Source organism: Eublepharis macularius, chromosome 2, assembly GCF_028583425.1.
Source record: "Eublepharis macularius isolate TG4126 chromosome 2, MPM_Emac_v1.0, whole genome shotgun sequence".
In the NCBI taxonomy this organism is placed as follows: Eukaryota; Metazoa; Chordata; class Lepidosauria; order Squamata; family Eublepharidae; genus Eublepharis; species Eublepharis macularius.
The window spans coordinates 4,695,327-4,720,014 of NC_072791.1; the positions used below are offsets into that span (position 1 = coordinate 4,695,327).

A 24,688-nucleotide genomic window follows, 5' to 3' on the forward strand; every position below is an offset into this window, starting at 1 on the left:
GCCTCCTTTTAAAAAAAACCGACTGGCGCGGCTCGGCAGCGGACCGAACCATTTCCCGTTCGGGGGGGGGGGAGAGCGGAATGGCACGTCTCATTAAAGAGGAGGGACCCGCAGGACCAGTCCCGAGTGCGCCTGCGCGCGCGCTCTTTTGTCTTCAGAGCCCTTTTGCCAGGCTTCAACATGGCGTGCCCTTCCTGGAAGGCGCGTCCTCCCCGCCCCTTCCGTCTCTCGCCCGCCAATCAGAGGCGGCGAGCGGCGGGTTCGAACGCGGTGGCGGTTGGCGCCGTGAGGCGGTGCGAGGAGCGGATGGCCGGGCCTGGCCGCCCTTTAACTGCCCCGACAACCCGGCGAGGTAGGCCGGGCGAGGCTGAGAGAAGCGCAGGGGGAGGGGGACAGGCCGAGAGAGAGGCGGGGGGAGGAGAGAAAGAAGGGCGGGAAGAGAGGAGCCTGCTCTCACAACAACCCTGCAAGGTCGGCCTGGCTGAGGGAGAGGGAGCCCCTCCTTGGGTTACCTTTTCTGCCTTTCATGTTCCCATGTCAACCCCCCCCTTTAAGGCAGCCTGAAGCCATATCCATTCCTCCCCCCCCCCCCGCACCATAAGGCATACTCTTTCATTTTATTTCATGTTATTTACTTTATATTTATTTTATATATATATTAATATGTATTTATTTTACATCCCATATGTATATCTGAGCAAATCTGTTTATGGTAGGACATTTTGCAGGCCTCTCATTCATAGGCTTGCCATAGGTCGGAAGCAAGTTGACAGCACATAACACACTTATATATATTATATGCATTTATTTTATATACATACATTGTGTGTGTGTGTAAGAATACAGCACATACTTTCATTTCATTTACTTTATATTCATTTTATATATATATTGTGTGTGTGTGTGTATTCTATTTATTTCCTTTATAGCCCTCCTTTCTTACTGAGACTCGAAAAGGTGTAAAAGAGGGCCATCAAATAGCAGGAGGCGTCCCGTAAACAATGGGACAGGGCTGGGATTACACACACCAGAACTGATGCAAAAAAAGCGTATCAGATTTAATATGTCAAACAACGGCAACAGGAAATATTTCTGATTTTTTTAAAATGATTTTTACCAGCCAGGCAGAAGGTTTAGTCGACAGGTCTGAAATTTCCTGGCTCCCTCCTGGATTTGTTAAATGGTATTTTTTAAAAAAAAAATCTCCTTCTGGAATTCTAGCCACAGAGTCTTATTAATATGTTGATTGGCAGACTTGAAGCCACAATTCTAAGCAGACTTACTCCATTGAAATCAAAGCTGGAAATTGTTACACTTATACAAAGCTGTTTAAAGACAAGGCAGATTAGTGTGTGTGTGTGTTGCATATCACTTTCAAACAAATGAGTAAAACACTGAGGTCTGCACATGTGACAAAGGTCAGATATATTTTTCTTTTTTTTCCAAAGATCCCCCGTGATGAAGTACAATAATTTTCTAAGCCTTTAATTGCTAGGGATCATGTTGAACTTGAATCTAAGAATTTGGTCAGAACCAGAACTCTTATATTGACCTGGCTGTACTGTTATTTTTGTTTGACTGTTTTTTATGATGATGACTGTATATTGATTTATTTTATCAGCTGTATTGGGTTTTAGAGAAGGCAGGGCAGAAATGTCCTTAACAGATACAGCTGGGAGCAGGCATGGTAAGAGTGTCAGACTAGCTGCCTGAAGAAGGGAACTCTGACTCTCGAAATCCCAGGAACACAGTGAGAGAGATCAGAGAGTCCCTTCTTCTTACCGTTGCACCATGTTGGCACTTTTCAAGATGATATGTAAAGAAAGAAGCCTTTCCTGGCTTCTAGTCCCTTCCTTCTTTTGTTTAATTAAAAAGATGTCCGTAAAAGGAAATTTTAATTAATTTACTGTTACAGCACACAGGCATTTGTCAGGATGATTGCCACACCTCTAAAAGGACGAGGGCTCTCAGACTATTCCTCACCTAGAAGAGAAGCGATGCCCTTGAAGGCCATTTTGCTCAGCGCCATCCCCGGAGGCACACCTTTAAAACATCTTGCAAAATTTCAAGAGGCATCAGTTTCCGCAGTAAGGGAAGCTGCTCTTTCGTATCAGACCGGTTTGGAAAAAGATACTCACACAAGAAACGTTTTCCAGTCCACTTTAATACCCAGCGGCACTCATGATGAAGGCTTCCCTAACTTCAGTGCAATAAAGCCAGTTTCTGGAGGTGCATTGGGGCAGCCTGCATGTCATCCAAAAGAGGAAGCCAAGACAAAGAAGGTGTTACTGAAACGTAAAGCATGTGAACCATTATCCGTTGAATTACCAGCAAAGTCCTCCCCAAGAATAGAATCCAAGATGGTTCTTGCCAGCCAGGAGAACCAGCCGCCGGAAAGGAAATTGTTGGACATGCAGAGCACCACAGACTTCATTCTCACTCCTGATAGGTACCTGAATCCTTTGGGAAAGCAGAATAAAAAAATCATAGCTGGAAATACGCCAAAGGAAGGGCTGTTCAAGGAGCCCCTTGGAAAGGCCAAAGGTTGGTTTGCCTGTGTGCGTGCATGCGTGTGAGAGAGAGGATATTGCTTTACTGAAAATCTGGGTTGTGAGCACGAGCTTCGCTCTGTACCTCTCCTTGGGGTTAAAGATGCTGCTGCTGTACAGAGTTATTATGTTCTTAGTGTATTATTAACCAGTTGGGTGTTTCTTACTTTCGCCTCATGTTCTAGTCTTACTTTCCCCTATCCTAGTAACATGCCTTGTATTCTGTTTGTCTTTGCACTCTGCTCGTTTTTCTCACGAACGTGTATGTCCTTTCTGTTTTAATTTGGGATTTAAACAATGTACCTCCTATCATCACTGCAGAATGGCCATGCCTGCTTGAGTATTGAAGAATCAGTCTGTCCTGGGCGGGTTGCAGGTTTGTAGATTGTGGGTGCTGCTGGATTTGAGCCTCCATTTGCAGGCGCGAGTCTTCTCTGTGACATGTAACACCTTTGTAAGCTTTGGCTAACATGACATGTATGGCTGTTCATTAGAAAGTGTCGCAGTGATCCATGCTCTTACTACATGCAGGATAATGCCTACGTAGTGCTGCATTTGAACACTGTTGAGAAAGTTTATTTAGTGCGAAATGCAACAGCTCGGCTATTTTCTGAGGGCAGATCCAGGGATCATATCGTCCTTGTGCTAAAAAGATCTGCCCATCCATTTCTAGGCAGAATTAAAAGGGCTGACTCTTTACTTTTAAGGCCTTAAATGGCTCGGGCCAGGTACTTGAAGGACTGCTTTTCCCCGTAACGTCCAGACCACCTCCTAAGATCCTCTGCACAGGCTCTGGTCTCTGTGCCCCTTCCCACAGAAATGAAGATGGTGGTAACCAGAGACAGGGCCGTTTTCAGTGGCAGCATCTCACCATGGCGCACCCTTTTGCTTAAGACTTGCCTGGTACCCACAAATGAGAGCTGAACACATGAAACTGCCTTATACTGTGTCAGACTACATGCTGTATCAAGGTCAGTCTCGTCTATTCTGACCGGCAGCAGCTCTCCAGGTTCTCAGGTGGAGGTCTTACATCACCTGTTGTCATGTGGAGTACTGGTGTATAGACCTTGATTGGTACTTTTGGCTTTTAGATCCCCTACACCAACATACAAGCATGACAAGTGGTTTATTGCACTTTGTCAGTGCAATGTGAAAATACACAATTAAGTCAGAAGTGCAATTAGATGCAATAGTTGAGCAAGATTCAGGGCCAGCAGCACTTTGCTCTTTGTTTGTTGGTCTTTAAGGTGCTGCTGAACCCAAATCTTTCTTTTCAACTGCAGATCAGCAGTTACCCACCTGAAGCTAGATGCAATTACTGTAGATCATGTTAGTAGAGCTGAGCAAATAAATCAGTCTCGTGTGCAAATCTGCATTCTGCAAAATTTACTATAATAACTAGATTGTAAAAAGCATTACCTTACCTGTAGGCCTTCCAATAACAGAGAGACATTTGGAATGTATTACTTACAGGCAAAGGAAGAAACACCAGAAACACATTCAAGAAGCTCAGAACTGTAGAAAGCATACACAGCAGCTCCCCCTAGCGTCAAAATGGACTTGTTTTAGGGAAAACTCCATACTTGTGCTGATTTAAACATCTTTAAGTGAAAGATGTTTGCAGTGCAGTGCAAGTGTGTAGAAGAAGAACCTCATAGCATTCGAAAATTGGAAAGAGTAGTACTAATTAGTTGACCAAGCCTGATTACTGTAAGGAAGGCAGTGAGGGCCATAGACATGGTTGTTAGGTCAAAAGTATTTCTGCCTGTCAGAAATGTAACATCATATAAGATTCTGAAAGAAAGAAGGCAGAGATGGGGGAATCCCAGTTGTGTCACTTGTAGCCTACAATGGTTTCTTCATTTGGGATCGTGGAATAGTATGCACGCTTAAATTGGGAATTTTGTGATAAGTACTGGTTGCTGCGATTTGCTTGTTTTGTTCTTGGATTTGAGCATCTGAAGACGCTGTCTGTTCAGTTTCACAGCCCGTTCATTTTGCAACAAACAAAACATTGAATCTGGCTGCAGCAGACTCCTGGGTTTCAGAATCACCTCAGAAGTTCTTCTCACGTATGAAGCAGAAGGTGGAAGAGAAACCACTGCAGCAAGGTACTTCTGTCCAAAGTGGGCTCAGTCCACCAACTGGCTGGCTTTATGTGTGTCTTTGTGCCCAGAATAGTTTCCTGTAGTCCTAAATCTGAAATAAAACTTTCTGCTCAGTCTTGAAGGAAGTGGACTTTCCCATGCTCGATTTTATTCCCACTTTCAAAGCAGGAGTAAAGTTTCGAAGTAAACTCGAGGCTAGACGACTCCAACATAATTTATGTTGTGCTGTCTTTGAAGATTTATTTATTTTGTTAAATTTATAACCCTCTCTCCCCTCAAGCGGGCCCAGAGTGGGTAACATCAATCAATAAAATCACATCTAAAATAGGTTAACTACATCGATCACATTTAAACACATTAAAGCGTAGACCAAAACCATAAACTTCATTTAGTTCAAAACAGGGTGGATAAAAATCAATAATTTTGTTATGGTGGTGGTGGTGGTTGAAATCGATTTTTTTTCACTAGCCAGTGTGGTGTCCAGTTAGGATCTGAGAGATCTAGGCTTGAATCTCCAGTGTGCCGTGGAAGCTCACTGGGTGACCTTGGGCCAGTCACACACCCTCAACCTAACCTTCCTCGCAGGGTTGTTGTGAGGATAAAATGGAGGAGGGTAGAATGATGTAAACGGCTTTGGGTCCCCACTGCAGAGAAAGGCAGCTGAAGACGGGGGCGGGGGGCGGATAAAAGGTAGGTTGGTAGATGAGTGAGTAGGAAGAAGGAAGCAGTTGAGGGTATGAGAACTGACAAGAAGAGGGAAAGAGGAAATCGGGGAAGGGAATATGGAGGAAAGTGAGGTGCCCCTCACAAGTCCTTGAAGGTTCCCCATCATGCAATTGGGCCAGAGTTTTCCTGGGGGCGGGGGGAGCTGAATATGGAGGCAGATAAAGGTAGGGTGGCTGGTGGGTTGGACGGGAAAAGGCTATGGGGGCTTTCAGGAAAGGGAAAGATGGAATAGGGAGTTAAAAATGAAATCCTCCCTTGTTTAATTAATTAATTGTTATGCTTGTTCGGGTAATCAACTTGATAAAGCAATTCTGTGGTTTTAAGTTGTTGTATATATTGTGCTGTTTTATAGGTCCATATGTTGAGGTGGACCATTTTATGTTAGTTTTCTTGAGCCCGCAGATTTTGTGAGAAAAGACGGTACAGAAGTATTTTAAATAATTTTTTTTAAAAAACAGGTAGTACTACTAAGGAAAAACTTGACAGAGATAGGTCACTCTGGTGAAGACTTAGAGATTTCATGGATGACGGTTTAAAGCACTGACTAGTGGCTCACCTCTTTAAAAAACCTGAGTTTGGCATTAAGACCAAGCGCTGGAGCAAATGGACTCAGAACATGATTCTGGATTACTGCTTTTGTGTGGGATATCACAAGGTGGTCAAAGGTCTTGTGTATCGCGCTAACCCCATGAGTTTCCTCTAAGTGTGGATTGTTAGCAGAACAAAGGCATTCTTCAGCCACAGCCATGTGGACAGATGCTACGCCTGTCGCTTTCTCGATTGTCTTAGTAGCTGCTCCTGCGTTTGCTGCCAGCGACACGGCAGCAAGCGCTGCGTTAATGGCAAGTGCCAGCCACTAAACCTGATTGCTGTGCATCCTCTGCCCATTTCAGTGGGCCTTCTGCCCAAGTCTTGGTTATATGAATACTCACACGAACGTCGCTTGGAGAACTGATTGCACGGCATTTGCCAGAGTTTTGATAGTAAGAGGCAGTGGCGTTTTTCAGGGTTGAACGTGGAGGCACACAGTGGAGGCGTGCTCTTGGACTTGATATTTATATGTTTTCTCAGACTCCTAGAATATTGGGCCAGCGTCCTCCTGGTAAGTGTGGACTGACACGGCTAATATTGCCTTTGCCCCCTCAATCCAAGCTCAGGAATGATTCCGGCCATCTAGTCAATATTGATGCTTCTGGGATTTCTTTATGCCTGCTGGATGTACTTGGGGATCTTAAGCTGTCTGTATTCCCTCTCCTGGGATGCATGCATAGAGGCTGGGGGGGATCCACGCTGCATGGGAGCTCATCGTTCCAATGGAACTAGAGTGGTGGGTCCACCCAGCGTAATGGCTTAGTGATCCAAGGTGTGCTTTGGTCTTAGCAAATTGCCTTGTGAGTATTGAACGGTCATTTATTAACTGAGTTTTTCTTCATGTTCTCTGTAGTACATTCTTCATCTCAACAAACCAAGCAAAATGGCCTCCCTTTGGCTGCAGTGACACAACCCGTAGCAGCCTCTGATTCCACTGCCAAACAGCTGAATGATCCCCACGAAGAGGATCCAAATGCCACCTACAGTCAGGACGAGGCGTTTCTCCTGGAAGCAACAGAACTGGAAAACGACACTTTTATCACCAACACCATGGAGATGGACATTTGTCCAGAGACAAATGTGGCACCTGCTAGATTTCCTCAAGAGAAAAGGGCATTGCCGGAATGCAACCAGAAGCCAGGCCCGAGTGAGCAGCAAGTGTTGCTGGCTGGACTTCAGAGGCCTTCACAAGAGTTATGTGACATACTGGCCACTCCAAAAGTCCATATACCAAGGAAGCGAAAACCAGCAGGGGCTACATCCAAGGTGCCCTTGGGTGACCCTGGCATGGATACAAACTACAATAATACGCACGAGAAGGTAAGAAGGTCTTTTGTTGTTTTTTTCAGTTGGTCTAATATTTGGTGAGCACCAGGAAGTTTGAAGGGCTTAGATTCCAATCTCTGTGTTGGATGTTGTGGACTGTATAATTCCTCGTGCATAATTCCTCATACCCCTATCAGCCTCATGGAACCTCTACAAAGCTGTAGCTCAGAGATGTCGTAGGAACCCCATGAACAAAATGCCATGGGGCAGTGTGGGAGCTGGTGTAAAGAGAGAAGATTGGGAGATGTGGCCCCTCTTTGCTCTTCTTAGCTTAGAGATGTAAAATTTATGGACATTTTGAAGCCATAGAAAACAATCAAGTATTGGGCCACGGGCAGAAATGTTGAGGGAAGTTTAAATATATGCAGTATTTATTTTCCTATCAATCCTAAATGTTTTTACTGATTTAACTACGTAAAATGCACCATGTATGACTTGTTAACATATAAAACTGTACTGTGGCATATTTATAGAATTTAAAAGTATGTCTTTGTTTTCTATAAGAAAAAAAACCCATACCTCATGCTTGAAAAAGAATTGAAAATCGCTGCACCCTATTTTACCATAGCGCCTGTATTTTAATATTTGCCATCCAGAAAAAGGGGAGAAAAATAAAACGTGAAGGTAGAAAACAAGTTACATTGTAGACAAAAGAAAGTATTATTTGGATGAGAGCTCTCCAACTGTCACAGTAGGTAGGATTTATTTGTATATTTTAACATAATGTTGAAACCACTGATCACTTCAATACTGTACTATTATATTATACAATTATTTCATTTAAACAGAAGCAATTCTTGAAAATGTATATGTCAACAGTATAGAGGGATTTTTTTCTTGCGTGCCACAAAATTGCCCAGTTTTTCCATTGGAAAAGCTGGGGAGGGGGTCCTCAGGGAAAAAATGCAGCCACAAACCCCTTTATTTTCTGAGCTTGTATATCTCTAGCAGAGCTTCTGCTAACCAGAGAGGTTCGGGTGCAGCAGGGAAGTGGGTGATATCCCTTGTCTGCCCCTTTCCACATTCCATGGATGTTTTGTGAGAGATTCCTAACATCAGCTTTTTGGGTGTCTCGGGAGATTACTGGGGGAAGGAAGAAGTTTGTGCGAGTGCCGTTATGCTCAATGCTTGTAGGATCCATCCCCTTTGAGTCTTACCTGGTCAGTGAAATTCAGCAAAGCCCTGCTAGCATTAAGCCTTGAAGGCACTCCTCGCTTGTTGTGTAGTGATCCTCTCCTTCCTTAAGATCGTGTTATTAAGAGTGTTCTTTGGGGGTAGCTTCATACAGCTGTCAGTGTTTTGGTGGGTGTTGTCTGCCCCTACTCCAGTCACCCTCTCTCCACTGCTGCAAAGGGGGAGGGCAAAGCCCACGGGCACAGGCTGCTTTCTTCTGACAAATTGCCTCCTTTCCACAAATGCTGCTTCATCCTCATTCCAGCTGCTCCCTAAGACGAGTGCAGCTTACCCATTCCTCCAGTGATGGCTTTTTCAAGGTGGGAACCACAAGCCCCATGAGGCAAGGGTCTTGTCTACTCTCCTGAAACATGGGGTGGGGGCCACATTGGGGAATGGTGTTCAGAAGAGCCATGGGTGACATGTCAAAGAGCCACATGTGGCTTCCGAGCCACAGAGTATCACTGCTTTAGTAGATCTCTAGAATTCATACCTTCTTACTACCTGCACAGCATGACATCTAAATATATAATAGAAAAGAGTCCAGTAGCGGCTTTAAGACTAACCAACTTTACTGTAGCATAAGCTTTCGAGAACCACAGCTCTGTTTGTCAGATGCATGGAGGGTATGAAGAAACTGGCCAGATATAGAGGAGGAGAGGGGAGGGTGGAGTAGATGCAAACAGCTCCTTCTGATATGGAGATCAGTTTGCTTCTGTTAAGGAAGTCAGTTACTTCTGATAATGAGATAACCATTCATAGTCTCTATTCAATCCCAGCCTGACTGAGTCAAATTTACATATGAATTCCAATTCAGCAGCTTCCCGTTGGATTTTGGTTTTGAAAGATTTCTGTTGAACTACAGTGACCTTTAAGTCCTTGATGGAATGTCCCGGTAGATTGAAGTGTCCTCCCACTGGTTTCTGGATGTTGCCATTTTTAATGTCAGATTTGGGTCCATTTATTCTTTTGCATAGAGGTTGGCTGGTTTGTCCAATGTACAGAGCAGATGGGCATTGTTGGCACATGAGGCCATATATCATGTTGGAGGATGAGTAGCTGTAAGATCCAGAGATAGTGTAGTTGACGCCATTGGGTCCTGTAATTGTATTTCCTGGGTAGATATAAGGGCAGAGCTGGCATCTGGGTCTGTTGCAGGCCCTGGTACCTGTGCTGGTGACTCTGCTGGCCAATTCATGGTTGTTAGTGAGAAGTGGTTTAGGTTGGGACGGGGGGCTGTCTGTAGGCAAGGAGACATCTTCCACCCAGGGCTTGTGAGAGAGAGGCATCGTTTTCCAGGATGGGTTGTAGATCACTGATGGATACGTTGGATGGATTTGAGCTGGGAACTATAGGTGACAACCAGTGGTGTTCTGTTGTTAGTTCCTTTAGGTTTGTCCTGGAGCAGGCTGTTCCTGGGTACTAGTCTGGCCCTGTCAGTTTGTTTCCTCACTTCATTTGGTGGGTACTGTAGCCCCAAAAATGCTTGTTGTAAATCTCTTAAGTGGGAGTCCCGATCAAGAGCATTGGAGCAGATACGGTTGTAACGTAAGGCTTGGCTGTAGACAATTGACCGAGTGGTATGTTTAGGGTGGTAGCTGGAGGCATGTAGATATGAGTATCGGTCTGTTGGTTTCCGGTATAAGGTGGTATTTATTCGTCCATTATGTAGTTGTACAGTGGTGTCCAGGAAGTGTACCTGTTGTGTAGAGTGGTCCAGGCTCAGGTTGATAGTAGGGTGAAAGTTGTTGAAGTCCTGATGAAATCTCTCAAGGGCTCCCTTCCCATGGGTCCAAATGATGAAGATGTCATCCAAGAATCTTAAGTATAGTAGTGGTTTCAGAGGATGGGAGCTGAGGAAGCGTTGCTCCAAGTCCGCCATGAATATGTTAGCATATTGTGGTGCCATGCGTGTGCCCATGGCTGTGCCATTAACCTGTAGGTATAAACTGTCACCAAATTCGAAGTAATTGTGAGTGAGTACGAAGTGGCAAAGTTCAGTGGCGAGGTGTGCTGTGGTTTTGTCCGGGATAATATTCCGTATGGCTTGCAGTCCATCTGCATGTGGGATATTGGTGTACAGGGCCTCCACATCCATGGTTGCTAGGATGGTGTCATCTGGTAGGTTGTCAATGGACTGTATTTTCCTGAGGAAGTCAGTGGTGTCCCGTAAGTAGCTGGGTGTGCTGGTGGCATAGGGCCCGAGGATAGAGTCCATATATCCTGAGACTCCTACTGTGATAGGGCCAATTCCTGAAACAATGGGGCGTTCTGGGTTACCTTTTTTGTGGATTTGGGGTAATAGGTAGAATGTTCCTGGCCGTGGTTCCTGAGGTGTGTCCATATGGATACGTTCTTGTACGTCCATGGGGAATGTCTTTAATATTTTATTGAGCTCTCTTTTGTATTGCTCTGTAGGGTCAGATGGTAGTGTTTGCTAGAATGTTGTGTTGGAGAGTTGTCTTTCTGCTTCTTGTATGTAGTTATGTTTGTCCATGACGACGACTGCGCCGCCTTTGTCAGCTTCCTTGATTACGATGCCAGAATTATTTTGGAGGCTGTTTATGGCCTCTCTTTCTGCACGGCTGAGATTCTGCTTTAAGTGGTGTTGTTTGTCCATTATCTCAGCCTGGGTACGTCGACGGAAGCATTCAGTGTAAAAGTCCAATGAGGAGTTGCGGCCCTCAGAGGGTGTCCATGTGGAATTCTTTTTTCTGGAGCTTTGTAAAGATGATTGTGCATTGTTGGGTTGGGAGGGTGATTGCTGCTGTGATGGTGTCTGTTCAGCGCTTTGTTCAGCGGAGTGGTTGAAGAATTCCTTCAGTCTTAGGCGTCTAAAATAGGGCCTCCAGGTCTCCACAGAGTTGTATGGTTTGTGTGGGTCTGACTGGGCAAAAAGTCCATGTGATTCCTCTGCTTGGCTCAGTTTGTGGCTGGAGAGGTTGATAATGTTGCTAGGTGGATCCAAAGTGGTCTTGTTCCCTGTTACATGCAGGAGTTTTGAGAGTTTCTTCTTCTTCTGTAATTCAGTAAGTCGTGTGCAATAGATGGTTTCTCTGGTTCTGGTAAACATCTGCCAGCTCCTGGTTTGTGTAGAGGGGTTATTTTGTTCGGAGATCTCTTGCTTGATCCTTTGTTGCTTGCTGTACATCAGTCCGATGAGGTGAATTAAGAGTTTCCTGGATAAGGTGTTGCACAGTTTCTCACTGTAGTCTGTGCAGTAAGTGGATTTCGGTGGGTTCTTCGCACACAGTCCCTTGGGTAGAATGTCCAGTTTTTTGCATTTAGAAAGGAAGGTGATGTCTGTTTGTACTATTTGTGCCAGTTTCTTCATGAGGTTGATGGATTTATGTCAGGCATTCCAAATGCATAATCCTTATTCCACAAGCACATTTCAAATGAACTGGGCATTTGACACCACTTTACACACTTCTGTATCTGTATCCCAGGACTCCACCCGGTTTTGGTTAGTCAGACTCTTGTCTCAGTCAAGGTGGAAATGATAGATCTTAACATATGTCTTGATTTGCCCATAAAGGTGCAGCAGCGAATCTTTCTCAGTGATTGGAGAATCAAGGTGTTGGGCGATGCTGCCGTGTGCCTGGAAGGAAAACGAAGGCAAGTGCCTGGGCTAAATGCTTGTTTTTTATTTCCTGCACATATATTCTGCCCTTCTCAAGTGGAACTAAGGGCATCATGTTGGAAGAGTTTTCCAGCATCCCTTTGGAGGCAGGAAGTCGTTGCGATCCTTTGACTCATCCCTGCTGGAAGTCCTTGCTCCTCCGTTCTTTTCCTGCTTGCAGCAAGAGAGCTAGGAAGCCCGAGAGTTCAGCCTCGTCCTTCACCTTCTTCCTCTGCCTTTTTGTGTCTTGCAGTTTTTCTCTGTTGTTGCCGTCCCTTGGTGTTTCATTGTTGTCATCTGGCTGTTTCAAAAAAAGAGGCTCCTAGTGGAGCCCTTCTTCCTTTGTCTTTTCCTATCGCCCTCCACCACCACCTCCTCTCAGTGTGCAGCTCAGGGGGCAGAGGTCCAGCTTTCAGCATCAGAGAGTCCAGCTGCAACAGTGCAGGCACCCAAGGGGCCTATCTAATATTGCACCAAAACTGCGGGCCACAAGAGCCTGTCATTCCAGCACAGAAGCCCACTAGAAAAAATAACAACCCAGATTGAAACTTGAACCTGGTCATTTTGCATTAATTCTTGATTTAATGGCTGAGGAAGCCTGATGGCCCTTGCGGTCAAGGCCAAGAACCTAAAGCCCATAATACCATTCCCCAGTAAGAATCACGCCATCCAGCGTGGTCTAATTAGCACCGTGGAATCTCCCACCTGGACTGCCTTTGCCACACCTCCTTCTTCCCCCTCTTTGCGAGTTTTCCCAGGATGCGGGACCACCCTCCTCATCTTTGGCTGATCCGGGAGCTAGCTCACCAGTCTCCCCCAGTCCTTTCCCCAAGCCAAGAAATCAGACATCTTTTTTATTTTTGATTTGTTCCTATGACTGAAGCCAGACTGTGCCCTGCCTTTGCTATGTAACCTCAAGTCTGGTACTGTGCTGTGCTCTACCCTGTGCGCTTTTGCCTGCTCAAGACTACCACTGCCTGGCAAGTGGGGGAAAGGCCCGTTCCCGGCACATGTTAACTCAGTCTTCTGCTCTTAATTTTTGCCTTTATCTTTTGGATTATTTTACTGCCTGGACATTTTGGATCCCTTAAGAAATCAAACCCTTGCTGCACCTTCACAGATAGGTCGATGTTCTCTGTGCTCTGCCCTCTTGCTTCATCTCTTTGACTCTTTCACTGACACACTTTCTGCACATTCTGTGGCCATCTACAATATAAGCTCTTAATGGGGACATTGCAGTACCGAGGGCTGTTACTGTGTGTTTGATATTTATCCTGCTTGAAATTTAACTGATTATTCCCTTCTGTAAATATTTTATTTTACTTCACTGAGACTTTCACAAGCCTGCACAAGGCGCCTCCTTGCTCTGTTGGTGATCTCTTTTGTGTGTGTCATTTCCCAGCACTGCCTCAGTGTTAGGATTTTAGGGTGGGGTGGTGCTACTTCTGGGAGAGGCTCGAGGCTGTCTCCCCTAGTCTCTATGGCCTTGACTCCTCAGGGGTGGGAAATTAGGGCTTGAGGCAAATAAGTCCTCATCCTAGGCAGGTAAGTGGGAGACCTAGTCGCAGGAAGACCTAAAACGAGACGTCTGGAGCCACGTCCTCCAGTTTGCAGGATCTGAGTAGGTCTGTTAATGATGGGATGTTTTGGAGGTCTTTCATTCATAGGGTCGCCATAGGTCAGAGGCGACCTGACGGCACATCACACACAATCACTGCCCAGATCGGCCCATCCCTTTAAGGATATAAAATCTAAGCCACTGGTTTCTTTAGCATAGGAGCAAGAGGCAGTGGGAGGATGTTTTTCTTTCTTTTGCTTAGGCTATCCTAATGTTAGTTTGGACTGAATTGGAAAGTGGAATGCATTCACAAAGACACATGTTTAGGGTACATAATAATAACAACAACATTTGATTTATATACCTCCCTTCAGGACAACTTAATGCCCACTCAGAGCAGTTTACAAAGTATGTTATTATCTCCACAACAATCACCCTGTGAGGTGGGTGGGGCTGAGAGAGCTCTGAGAGAGCTGTGACTGACCCAAGGTCACCCAGCTGGCTTCCAGCGGAGGAGTGGGGAATCAAACCCAGTTCTCCAGATTAGAGTCCTGTCACTGTTATCCACTACCTTAATATCAATTTACAAAGCTATTTTAGCTCATTTATAACAAAGGTTTTAAGCTCATTTATAACACACAATCATTCAGCTGACTGAAATATCAAGTCCCGTGTACAAAGTAAATGAATACAAAGTAATGTCCAATCCTGCGAAGGCAATGTCCTTGTCTAGTATTCCAGGTGGCCCTTGTTAGCACACCAAAGACATTTGCACTCCAATGACGCGCTTGAAAAACAAGCTGAAAAGCAGGCAACGAGCTTTACCGGCCTCTTCTTTTTTGCTCGTTTCGAGGTTAAATCTTCATCCGGCCATTAGTTCTACAAATAACCACAGTCATTTTGAATACACAGCTTGATAATACAACGTTGCAAAATGAGAGAAAGATACTTACTATTTTATTCAATAAAGTAGTCACAAAGTCACAATCTCCCATATTTTTCCAAGTCAGTAACAGTTGGGTACGGAGCAAACAAACTTAACTATTTTTATTCACGTAGGCAATACCTCCCTGGGTTTTCCCCGGTGGTTTTGTGGTTGCTTTAGGAGGTTTCCCACCTGTTTGGGTCTAACTGTTATCCACTACACCAAACTGGCCCTCCATGTTGTATCTTCCAGACCACACACAGTATCAGAGAAGTGCAACCAAAGGTGGTGGCTGGAGTGTGGTGGGGAGCAGATTGGGAACACCTGCTTTCACCTAGTAGGGTCACCAACACAATGTAACCGTCAGCTACTAACTAATATAACACTAAAAGATACTTGACACAGTTCTATGCAAAAATACAAAATTTACTAGTACATAAAGTGAACTCTAAGTGGGCAATAAAGCAAATTCTGTTTAAACAACCATGGTAGAACGTATACCACACCCTCACCTCAACAAAAAAAGGGGGGGGGAAACATTCAAACCAATCCCCGATATCTACAGAGCCAATACAATTATAATAGGGCTGAAAAGCCTCTACAAAAATTCATCCAAGTATCAGTATACTTGGATCAGTATCAGTATCAGTATACTCAACCGCAGTATCAGTATGAATTGCGGTTACAATTTGAATATGTTTATTACAATTTACAAATCGAATTCTTATTGACCAGCGATTCTGGCGACATACGTGTGTATACTGTTAAAAGTATACTGATACTTGGATGAATTTTTGTAGAGGCTTTTCAGCCCTATTATAATTGTATTGGCTCTGTAGATATTGGGGATTGGTTTGAATGTTTCCCCCCCCTCCTTTTTTTTGTTGAGGTGAGGGTGTGATATACGTTCTACCATGGTTGTTTAAACAGAATTTGCTTTATTGCCCACTTAGAGTTCACTTTATGTACTAGTAAAGTTTGTATTTTTGCATAGAACTCTGTCAAGTATCTTTTAGTGTTATATTAGTTAGTAGGTGACGGTTACATTGTTTGTGTGGGTGGTTACTTCCGTTACTCTCTCTACTTGGAATTTCACCTAGTGTAGGGTGGCAACAGAAATGCTGAAAGATGTGGATCTCTGTAATATCAGAACGATCAGACCCTTGCAGCTGCCTCTGGAGGTTTCCTGAGCTGGGCCACTTAAAGCCTCGCTATTTTTTATCTGCCATCATGTGGAGTGAGGTCTGGTTATCCCTTGCATTCTCCTCTAGCGATTTTCAGCAGGGCACCTGGCCGCGTGTTTCCTCTTATCCACTTGCTTCCCTGGGCCAGAGGTCTGAAAGAGCCCTTGAAGTGGTGGAAAGAAGTAGAAAGTCATTCCTCGGTGTGCCTCATTGGAAGCTCAGTGCCCGCTGCGCCATTCCCTCTGCCGTGTCCGCCTCCCGCATTGTTTTAGCTGCCTGCTTAGTTGCCTTCTGCTGCTGCTGCCGCTTGTCTGTCACCCTGTCCTTGTTGATGTGGTGGGGTGCTCTTGGTTCTGTCTCCATCCCTCCCTGCCTTTTGAAAAAGAAGAAAGAAGAAGAGGGGTTCTAGATGCCAGTCTTTTCGGGGCAAAATGGAGGCAACCCAAGGTCACGCCTTCATTTCTTCGTAGGTCTGGCTCACTTCCTGGAGACAGGCACCTTTGCACGTCCTACTTTCCAAATTTCTCTGGGTTGTCTCTCCCTAGTTGCTTTTTTGTGCCCCATGGTTATTTTTGGGGCGGGGTGGGGAACTTAAGGCAACTTGCGTAACAACAAAAATTCTCTGGTTGCCAAACGTATACTAATGGGGCTCATTCTGTGGAGCAGGGTGTGCCTGAGAAGGAAAACCAGTGGGTGGAGGAGGAGAAAGAAGGGCTGCTGCTCGCTGCAGTGCTTATGGGTGTTTTGCTTGGCTGAGCCCTTCGTGGTGGCACCCACCACCCTTTCTCAACCACGTCCACAGGCTCTAAGGTTGGGGACTTTTGTCTGCTTGCTTTTTCATTTTAGAGACATGAACAACATTTACTGGCATAGCAATGCAGTCATGGAACGAGTCACACACAACCAAGTGAAAACCTCATCTGGAAATATTTACGTATTAGAAGGCCGAATAGATGCAGCTGCCATGAAGAAAGAAGGTAAGAGTACTTAATCATTAGACTTCAGCGGGGCTGCCGTTCATTTGGGATTCCTTGGGTGGTTGATGCTGAAACAGTTGCTGGATATGACCAAAATAGTCATTCGAGATGCCTTTGCACACTGAACAGGGCCACAAAGGGAGAGGGGCATAAAACAGTAGAGTTGCACAGTTGTATTGCCATGTGTAGATTAGAAGAGTCGTCTAACTCATGTCAATATATAGAGTGTACTAAGGCCCAGAAGCAGGGAATATCTGAGAATGGTTGGGATGTTTAAATTCATAGAACCTGGCAATATTATTCAAGGATAGATATATTGGTGGAGGGCCAAAAGGTGGAGGGCCAAAAGACTTTGGTCTTTTGGTGCTACACCTCTGAAGATGCCAGCCACAGCTGCTGGCGAAACGTCAGGAACTACAATGCCAAGACCACGGCAATGCAGCCCGGAAAACCCACAACAACCATATGATAACTTTGTTTGGTGTTTGTATCGTAAGATAACATTAGGCAAGAATTTCAGTCTTTGAAGCAGCTATTGTTAAGAGAAGGTTCTGAAACCCTATAAATATGACAAGCTTAACTGCTAGAGAGCTCCATAGAAGGGGCTCCTTTGTATCTTAGGGTAATCTTGGTTGGACTCATGTTATGGCTCTCCTTAAGGGTCTTTGTATTGGTTTTGAGTGATGGTATATTTTCTGTTGATTGAGTTGTTATTAAGAATATTAAATGATCAAGTTGTAATAAATAAAGGCCTAGAATAGAAGCAGAGACCCTATAACTTGAGTACAATACCCAGTAACAGACCTAAGATTTTATCGGTGGTGTTTCTTTTGCCAGAAGCCTTGAGCATTTAGTTAGCTTTCCCATATCAACTCATTTCACTTCTGGCAAAAGAAACACCACAGATAAAATCATCCAGAACCTTGTGCTTTGTTTCAAACAGGAATACCAGCAAAATTCATAAAGAAGTTTGTGTACGGAATACCAAAAAACTGGAAAGCCTATATTCATGATCTCCTCCATTCTCTGAGAAGGTAAATGTGGCCACGAAGCTCTAATCACAGAGAGGAAGGTGATGTGTTAATTGCCACGTCTCTCTTGGGAAGTTAATTTTGGTTTACATTGTTGGATTCGTGCGTGGCAGCCGGTTGCATCTGTCTCTCGAATTCTGCCATGATGCAGAGATGCCGGCGTAAGGCCTTTTGCCCCTTCCCCTCCACAGTTCAACCACATAGTCTCAAATCCCGTGTCTCAAATAATGTGATACCCCATTCCAGCAGAAACCAGTACTAAGATCCTGCTACGGCACCACTGTCAGTCCAGGGTACATCGCAGCCTCCAAATCCCAAACCCACGTCCTGCCATCCAAACCGGCTCGCTCCGTCTCTTTGAGGCTGGCTTTTTGTCATCTAATCCAGTTCTGCACACCCCACCAGATCTCCTCCATCAGTTAATTCTAATTTATTCTGTAGTCCCATCTCTCGCTGTCCTTGCTTCTCCTACATGCTGGTATTGGCCGTTTGGTGAGCTGCTCCTCTCCTGCTCAGGCACTTTGGTGTCCGTCTGGTAGCCGCATCCACCAGTGGCCCCGAGGAGCATAGAAGGGGAGGGTTTTGACAAGCAGCATCTGCTGAGTTGTTCACAACACTGTTTTCTGTGCGTGTCTTGTAGCCGCTGCTCTGGATTCATGGTTGACAGAGTGGCTGATTCTGTTTTCACCAAATTTTCCAGGAAAGCACCGAGTTCTAGGAAGGAGCAAAGGGCCTGCGATTCATGTGAAGATAACAGTGAGAGAGAAGACTCTGTGCAGAGAGAAGGTGGGGAAGATCCATCTCCAGATATTGAGCAGAAACTAAGAACAAAGAACAGCACTTACGAAGTATTGGAACTGAATAATGGGAAACCAAGTAGGTAAATTTGTTCTTCCTTCAGCCAGCATTTGAGGGCCCTGCCAGCCCTCAAGGTCTTTCTTTAATAACGAAATATCATCCACTCATTTGCAAGCATCTCTTTTCTTCTTCTGAACAACAAAGGAAAAGGCCTCTGCTTTTGTGGCTTGGATTGGACACTCCGCTTCTTGGGCTGAGCGGAGATCAGGGTGGTCTCTGGTAGACAGGAGGACTTTGCCACACCGAGACCCCTTTGTCCTGCTGCTTGGCTCCTGCTCAGGCTACAGAAAATACCATTCTGAGTTTGTTCCAAAAGGTGTTTGCAGTTTGTTCCTGTGAAACTCATGTTCATCACCTTCTTTCAGTCCTAGGTGCTTTCAAGATGTCCTTCGGGCTGTGTACCAGGTGTGCAGGGGTGAGGTGTGGATTGTATTCCTTGCTTGGTTTAAGAAGCAGGTTGTTCTGTGGCAAATGCTCTTTTGCCTTCCTTCTTCTAAATCAGTAATAGCCCTTTCACTTCCCATGGTGATGGCCACTGGTGAATGCTAAAGTCATCTTAAGATAATTGGATGTCAGGCTGAGTTTAAAAGGCAGCTCTCCATGTCATGTTTAAAAACAACCAAATTTCAACCAAAATTCTGATGTCATTTAAGCTTTTCTGCAATCCAACTGAACCTATCCAATTGTGGACTGCTACTCTGGTTTGTATTTTTGTCCTACTTTTCTCCAAAATTGATCCCAAAGTAACTCATATCAGTTTAAAGTCCATTCAGATATCAGCTTAGCAAGGTCCTTCTCCAGGCCCTGTGTCAGGGCCCCTGACTGCTGTCTCTTAATAATAATAAGTGTGCTTATATATTTATTTATTATTTATTTAATTTATAGCCCTCCCTCCCCACAAGCGGGCTCAGGGCGGGTTACAACAAAAACAAAAATGTAAGCATAACAATAAAATCACAAATCTTACAAAACAGCACTTCAACAATTCACCTGCTCCAAGGGTGACGGTGTGGGTTGATATCCTGCAGCTGCTCATGTGAGGGGGGCAGATGCCCATATAGTCGCCCCACAGGTGGGAGGCCGGCAGGGAGACTCATTTGATGGATTTAATGTTGGCCTCAACCAAATGCCTGGCAGAACAACTCTGTCTTGCAGGCCCGCCAAAAGGATGGAAGATCTGGGCAGGCCCAAGTGTCTTCCTACAGAGAGTTCCACCAGGTCGGGGCCAGGACTGAGAATGCCTTGGCCCTGGTCGAGGCTGGTCGAGCCTCCCTGGGGCCAGGGACCACCAGTAGGTGTTTACTGGCAGATCTCAGTACCCTCCAGGGTATATATGGGGAAAGGCAATCCCTCAGGTCTGCTGGCCCCAGTCCGTTTAGGGCTTGAAAGGTTAAAACCAACACCTTGAACCCAACTTGGAACTCCACGGGGAGCCAGTGTAGCTGCTGCAGAGTTGGAGTTATGTGTGCCCTGTAAGGTGCACCCATCAGGACACGGGCAGCAGAATTCTGGACCTGCTGCAATTTCCTGGTCAGACTCAAAGGAAGCCTTGCGTAGAGCGAGTTACAGCAGTCCAATCTGGAGGTGACCGTTACATGGATCACTGTCATTAGATCACGGGTCAAAAGATAGGGGGCCAGCTGCCTGGACTGCCAAAGGTGGAAAAAGGCAGACCGGGCAACTGTCATGACCTGTGCCTCCATTGATAAAGAAGAGTCCAGTGTCATGCCAAGGCTCCGAGCTGGATCCCTCCCTCCAGCGCCCCATGACCCAAGTACAGGACCCTCCGTCTTTGTGGGATTCAGCTTCAGTCTACTCTGCTTCACCCATCCAGAGCTTTAATTAGGGCTTCAGGAGGAGAATCAGGCTGGCCGTCCTTCATCAGATACAGATACACAGATTGAACAACAAAAGGGAGAGTATCGGCCCCTGGGGGACGTGCTCACTCTTGGTTGGCGTGCTGATAACCTCTCCCCAAGCGCCACCATCTGTCCCCGACTGTGGAGAAAAGAGACAAGCCACTGTAAGGCAGTCCCTCGTATCCCCACGTCGGCATATACCCCCCTCTTCTGGACATATTAGTGCCACACTCGGGAGTGGTGAACAAAGTCAGTGTTGTTATCCACACAATGCAACTAGGGAGCTGGGCTGAGAAGAGGGGCTTACCTAAGGCCACCTGCGGAGCCCACGGCAGTAGCGGGAGTCGAACCAGCAGAGTGCTCATTCGCAGTCCATCCACTGAGCCACTATGCCACAGCAGCTCTCCTTTGGATGCCACTGGCTTTGTGCTGGTGCTTGCAGCTCATTTCACTGATCAGAGGAGGAGGAGACCGATGCGTGCTGCTGAAGAGAGCTTCTCTTTTTTCTTTTGTCTTGATCAGGCAAGCCCCGAACGGCGGCCCATTTGCAGCATGACCCCAACGCGAGCTTCACCCGCAGCGGCCGGCGCGTTAAGCCACTCCTGCAGTACTGGTGCGGTGAAAGGATCGTTGTTGATCAGGGGCTAAACGTGACAGTTACCAAAGGTGGTATCAACTACTTGACTCCTGTAAGTTTGGGCCGGGTTTTTGCCTGTATGTTTTATCACGGGAAACTCTTAATAGGATGCTGCTGCCGCATTTTGCTGCAGCGGATTAATTCTGTGGGCTCTGAGCTTGAGAGAGACACGAACTTTAGCTGGGCCGGGCTGGTTCACTTTGCTGCTGCTCCTGGTGCTGGGAAGCTGGGGGTGGGGTGTTGCCACGGAGGAAAACTACTCGGCTGTGGTCCTCCGGGCTCTGCCTTTGGGGGTCCCTTGGGGACACAACTTCAGCCGACCTTAGGGACAGATCTCGTTGCCGTGTTCTGTGTTAGCTTTCACCTGGGCTCCCCATGCCGTCAGGCTGTCCTCTTCTGTTTTGTGTGTGTCTCCACCTTCCGGGAAATCAGAACTTCAGTGACTTTGATCTTGTGGAGCTGCTTATCAGTGTAACTTGTGAGCTCTGCCTGGATTTAAAGGCAGCCCCTTTTCCTTCCCAGCACAGCTAAAAATAAAAACTCCCATTTGCATTGGGTGGCATATTTTGAAGGTATGTGGCAGCTTTTGGGTTACCTTTGTTGCTTTTTATCTCAAGACAGTGAGCAGCACCCGATCTCAGCGCGGGCAAAATTTCAGCCCCCAAGAGGAGAACGGAGGGGGCAGCATGAATACTGGTAAAAAAATGCCTCCACGTCAAACTAAAGGTACAAAGTTTGTCTTGAAGTTACTGCTTTAAAATGTCATTTGAAGTCAAGTTCTGGGCCCGAGCCCAACAAAGCACTCTTGGGGAAATGTATCCGCTTGTTGGAGAGGGTTTTGCTCAGGGTCTGATGAATCGCCGTTTTTGAAGTTTGGAGGAGTTTTCCTCAACTCAGATTGGCTAACACCCTCAGTGGAGGAAGAGGGGAGTCTAGAACCTGTCCCTTGAGTCATTCTCAAGAGCTTTTCAGCTGTTGCATGTTTGTGATCTGGCTCGGGTAAGTTGTACAGCTCTTGTAGTGTCCCCTCTGTGGTAGACATCCCATTGAGAAACAGGAGGCTGTCCTTTGCAAGCCTTGAAAGTCAGGCCAGGTCTCCCAACTCCAGTCAGACACCAATGCCTTTCTACAGTTTCAGCTTAGCTTTATGAAGAATGCCCCGTTGTGGGTCTCTTGCCTATCTGCCGAACAGAAAAACAGCTGAAAGGAAAGGTGTATATAGCACCGCTCCAATTTACTAAAGCTCAAAGCAAAAATTTTGATGGACAACCTCTCTTTTTCCTTTATTAACAATAAGCTCCTTTGACCTGAGGTCTTGAGCCAAATATTACAATATTATAAAATCACAAATCATTCATCAGTAACAAAGAGTAGTAAACAGAAGGAAGTTATACCAGCAGTACATAATTATCCCATAATAATTAGCAGCATAATTATACATAACAGAGGAATGTCTCTAATATACTATAAGAGCTAAAAATTTGGCTATGGATCATGTAACTGCAGAGTTAACATCAGCCACCAAAAAAGATAGTACTTGAGGTTCAATAACAAGTCGGTATTTACTCAAAATAGGAAAAATCTAAAGACCAGTGTTCACAAAACAACAAAGCGTGGTCAGGGGTCTCAACCATGCTGGAAGCACGGGCAAAGGAAGCCCCAAAATAGAACGCAAGCAGATCAGCCCTTTGATTCGTGACGGGCAAAGCATTCAATCTGCCAAGCACAAATGCTCAGCAGTTGCTAAGAATAGTAATAGATCCAGAGGAGTTAGCCGGGTTAGTTTGTAGTAGCAAAATTGAAAAGAGACCAGTAGCACCTTTAAGACTAACCGACTTTACTGTAGCATTAAGTTTTCGAGAATCACAGTTTTCTTCATCAGATGCGTGCGTCAGACGCACACATCTGACGAAGAGAACTGTGTTTCTCAAAAGCTTATGCTACAGTAAAGTTGGTTAATCTTAAAGGTGCTACTGGACTCTTTAAGAATAGTAACATATTTTAAATATGGGGGGGAGACTAATGGAAGAAATGCTAAGTGCTGAGGTGCCTCTCTTTTTCCTAGGGGGAGCTAGTAGAAAACCCAAGAGCATCAGGAAAAAGCCACAGTATTTTGTCTCAGACTCTGAAGAAAATAACCAGGAATTTACCTATGAGGACGTTTGCAAGAAACGGGCTGTAGTTCCCTTGACACCACTAAACTACAAAAAGCTGTCTGAAAAGAGTGGCTTGCCCCAAAGAAAGCCTGCCGAGCAGCATATCCCAAAGGAGAGGAGGAAAATGAATGAGTGCCGCACAAGCTTGGGCAGGGAGCCAGCCCATGTCAAGTATGCGCTGAGATCACAGAAACAGCTCAGCCCCAATGAGCAAGGGAAGGCAAGCTCCTCTGCAGAGGAGAGTGACTTGAGTGACGAGTTTCCGTGTATCAAGAGGAAAGTGCAGCCCTTTTCCAGGAGAGAGGCGGGCAACTTAAAGTCAGCTTCCGACAAAAAGCAACACGACGATCCGAAGATGCCGTCGTCTGTGCCGAAGAGGAGAGAAGAACCTTTCGGCCCATTATTGCAAAGCAGGCAGACGGGGGCCGTGCCATCTCTCCAGAACGGCAAGCTGGGGAGCCCTTCTCATCCCAGCGTGGCTAACGGTTCTCCTGGGCACCAAAGGTGGAACAGAGGGCGGTTGCGCCAGAGAGACCCAAAGAAAAACATCTTTGAATCAGAGACAGAAAGCGAAACTAGCTCTGGAGATTTTGAAATAAAAGAGGAAAAGTTAAAACCTAGTGGCAAAAGAGTCGGCGGACAAGATCCCAGCAGCGCAAAGTCCTTAGCTGTGGTACAAAGAACATTCGAAAAGAGGCGGGGCTCGAATGGCTTGGGCTCACTGTCAGATGCCAGTGAAGCCTGGACTGAGGAGGAACTGCAGAAGCTGCACAGGCAAGGGGGCTGCGGGGAGGAGGAGGGGCGAGCTTTTCCCCCCATGCAGTCACTGTGGACCCCCCAGAACAAGAGCCCTGAGTCTCAATAGCCGCAAAGTCCTTTGTAAGCCACCGTGTGCCTCTCTGAGCATTCCTCCCACCGTGTCCTCCTGATCTCTTCCCAGTACACAGGTGTTTCCTCTGTGCATCGTGAGCTGCTGTTGAGCTCTGCCCAGGGACTTGGATGCCGTAGGCAGGAGGGTGCCACAGTGGCCTTGAGTCTCACGCAGCTTTTGTGTCTTGCAGGGCTGTGGCTGCCTTCCCCAAACACAAGGGCGGTTTCTGGCTGCACGTTGCCGATGCCATAGGGTCGCGATCTGCAGAAGAGTGCCAGGAAAGGTACATGGCTGAGCAGGAAAGCAGAAAGCGGGCCCCTAAGAAGACCACCCAGGCGAGGAAGAAAAAAGAAAAAGGTACAGGGCCGGCCTTCGCCCCTAAAGCTCTCGTGAGCCTGTGAAGCTGGAGGCCTCAGTTGGCCTTTTCCTTGTTACTTCTCCTCCAGGGACTGGGGCGGGGAGGGGGAGGGGACGCATGTGAATAACGTACGGGGAATCGGTTTCAACGGTGTGTGATCTTGGAGAAAACTGTGCTGA

At 46.0% G+C, this 24,688-nt stretch overlaps 1 protein-coding gene across 1 annotated transcript in view; it reads left to right on the plus strand.

Annotated features, from left to right (window-relative positions):
• The first annotated feature begins 280 nt into the window (after positions 1–280).
• The window catches only part of MIS18BP1 (MIS18 binding protein 1), a 28,362-nt gene continuing 3,954 nt past the window's right edge, over positions 281–24,688 (plus strand). Inside the window, exons 1-12 of the mRNA XM_054971714.1 lie at positions 281–352; positions 1,916–2,544; positions 4,529–4,660; positions 6,828–7,294; positions 12,012–12,091; positions 16,609–16,739; positions 17,683–17,773; positions 18,471–18,646; positions 21,010–21,176; positions 21,742–21,850; positions 23,190–24,054; positions 24,342–24,508. Coding sequence (XP_054827689.1) covers positions 1,935–2,544; positions 4,529–4,660; positions 6,828–7,294; positions 12,012–12,091; positions 16,609–16,739; positions 17,683–17,773; positions 18,471–18,646; positions 21,010–21,176; positions 21,742–21,850; positions 23,190–24,054; positions 24,342–24,508 — 2,995 coding nt within the window. The 5' untranslated portion in view covers positions 281–352; positions 1,916–1,934. The remainder of the gene's footprint in view (positions 353–1,915; positions 2,545–4,528; positions 4,661–6,827; positions 7,295–12,011; positions 12,092–16,608; positions 16,740–17,682; positions 17,774–18,470; positions 18,647–21,009; positions 21,177–21,741; positions 21,851–23,189; positions 24,055–24,341; positions 24,509–24,688) is intronic.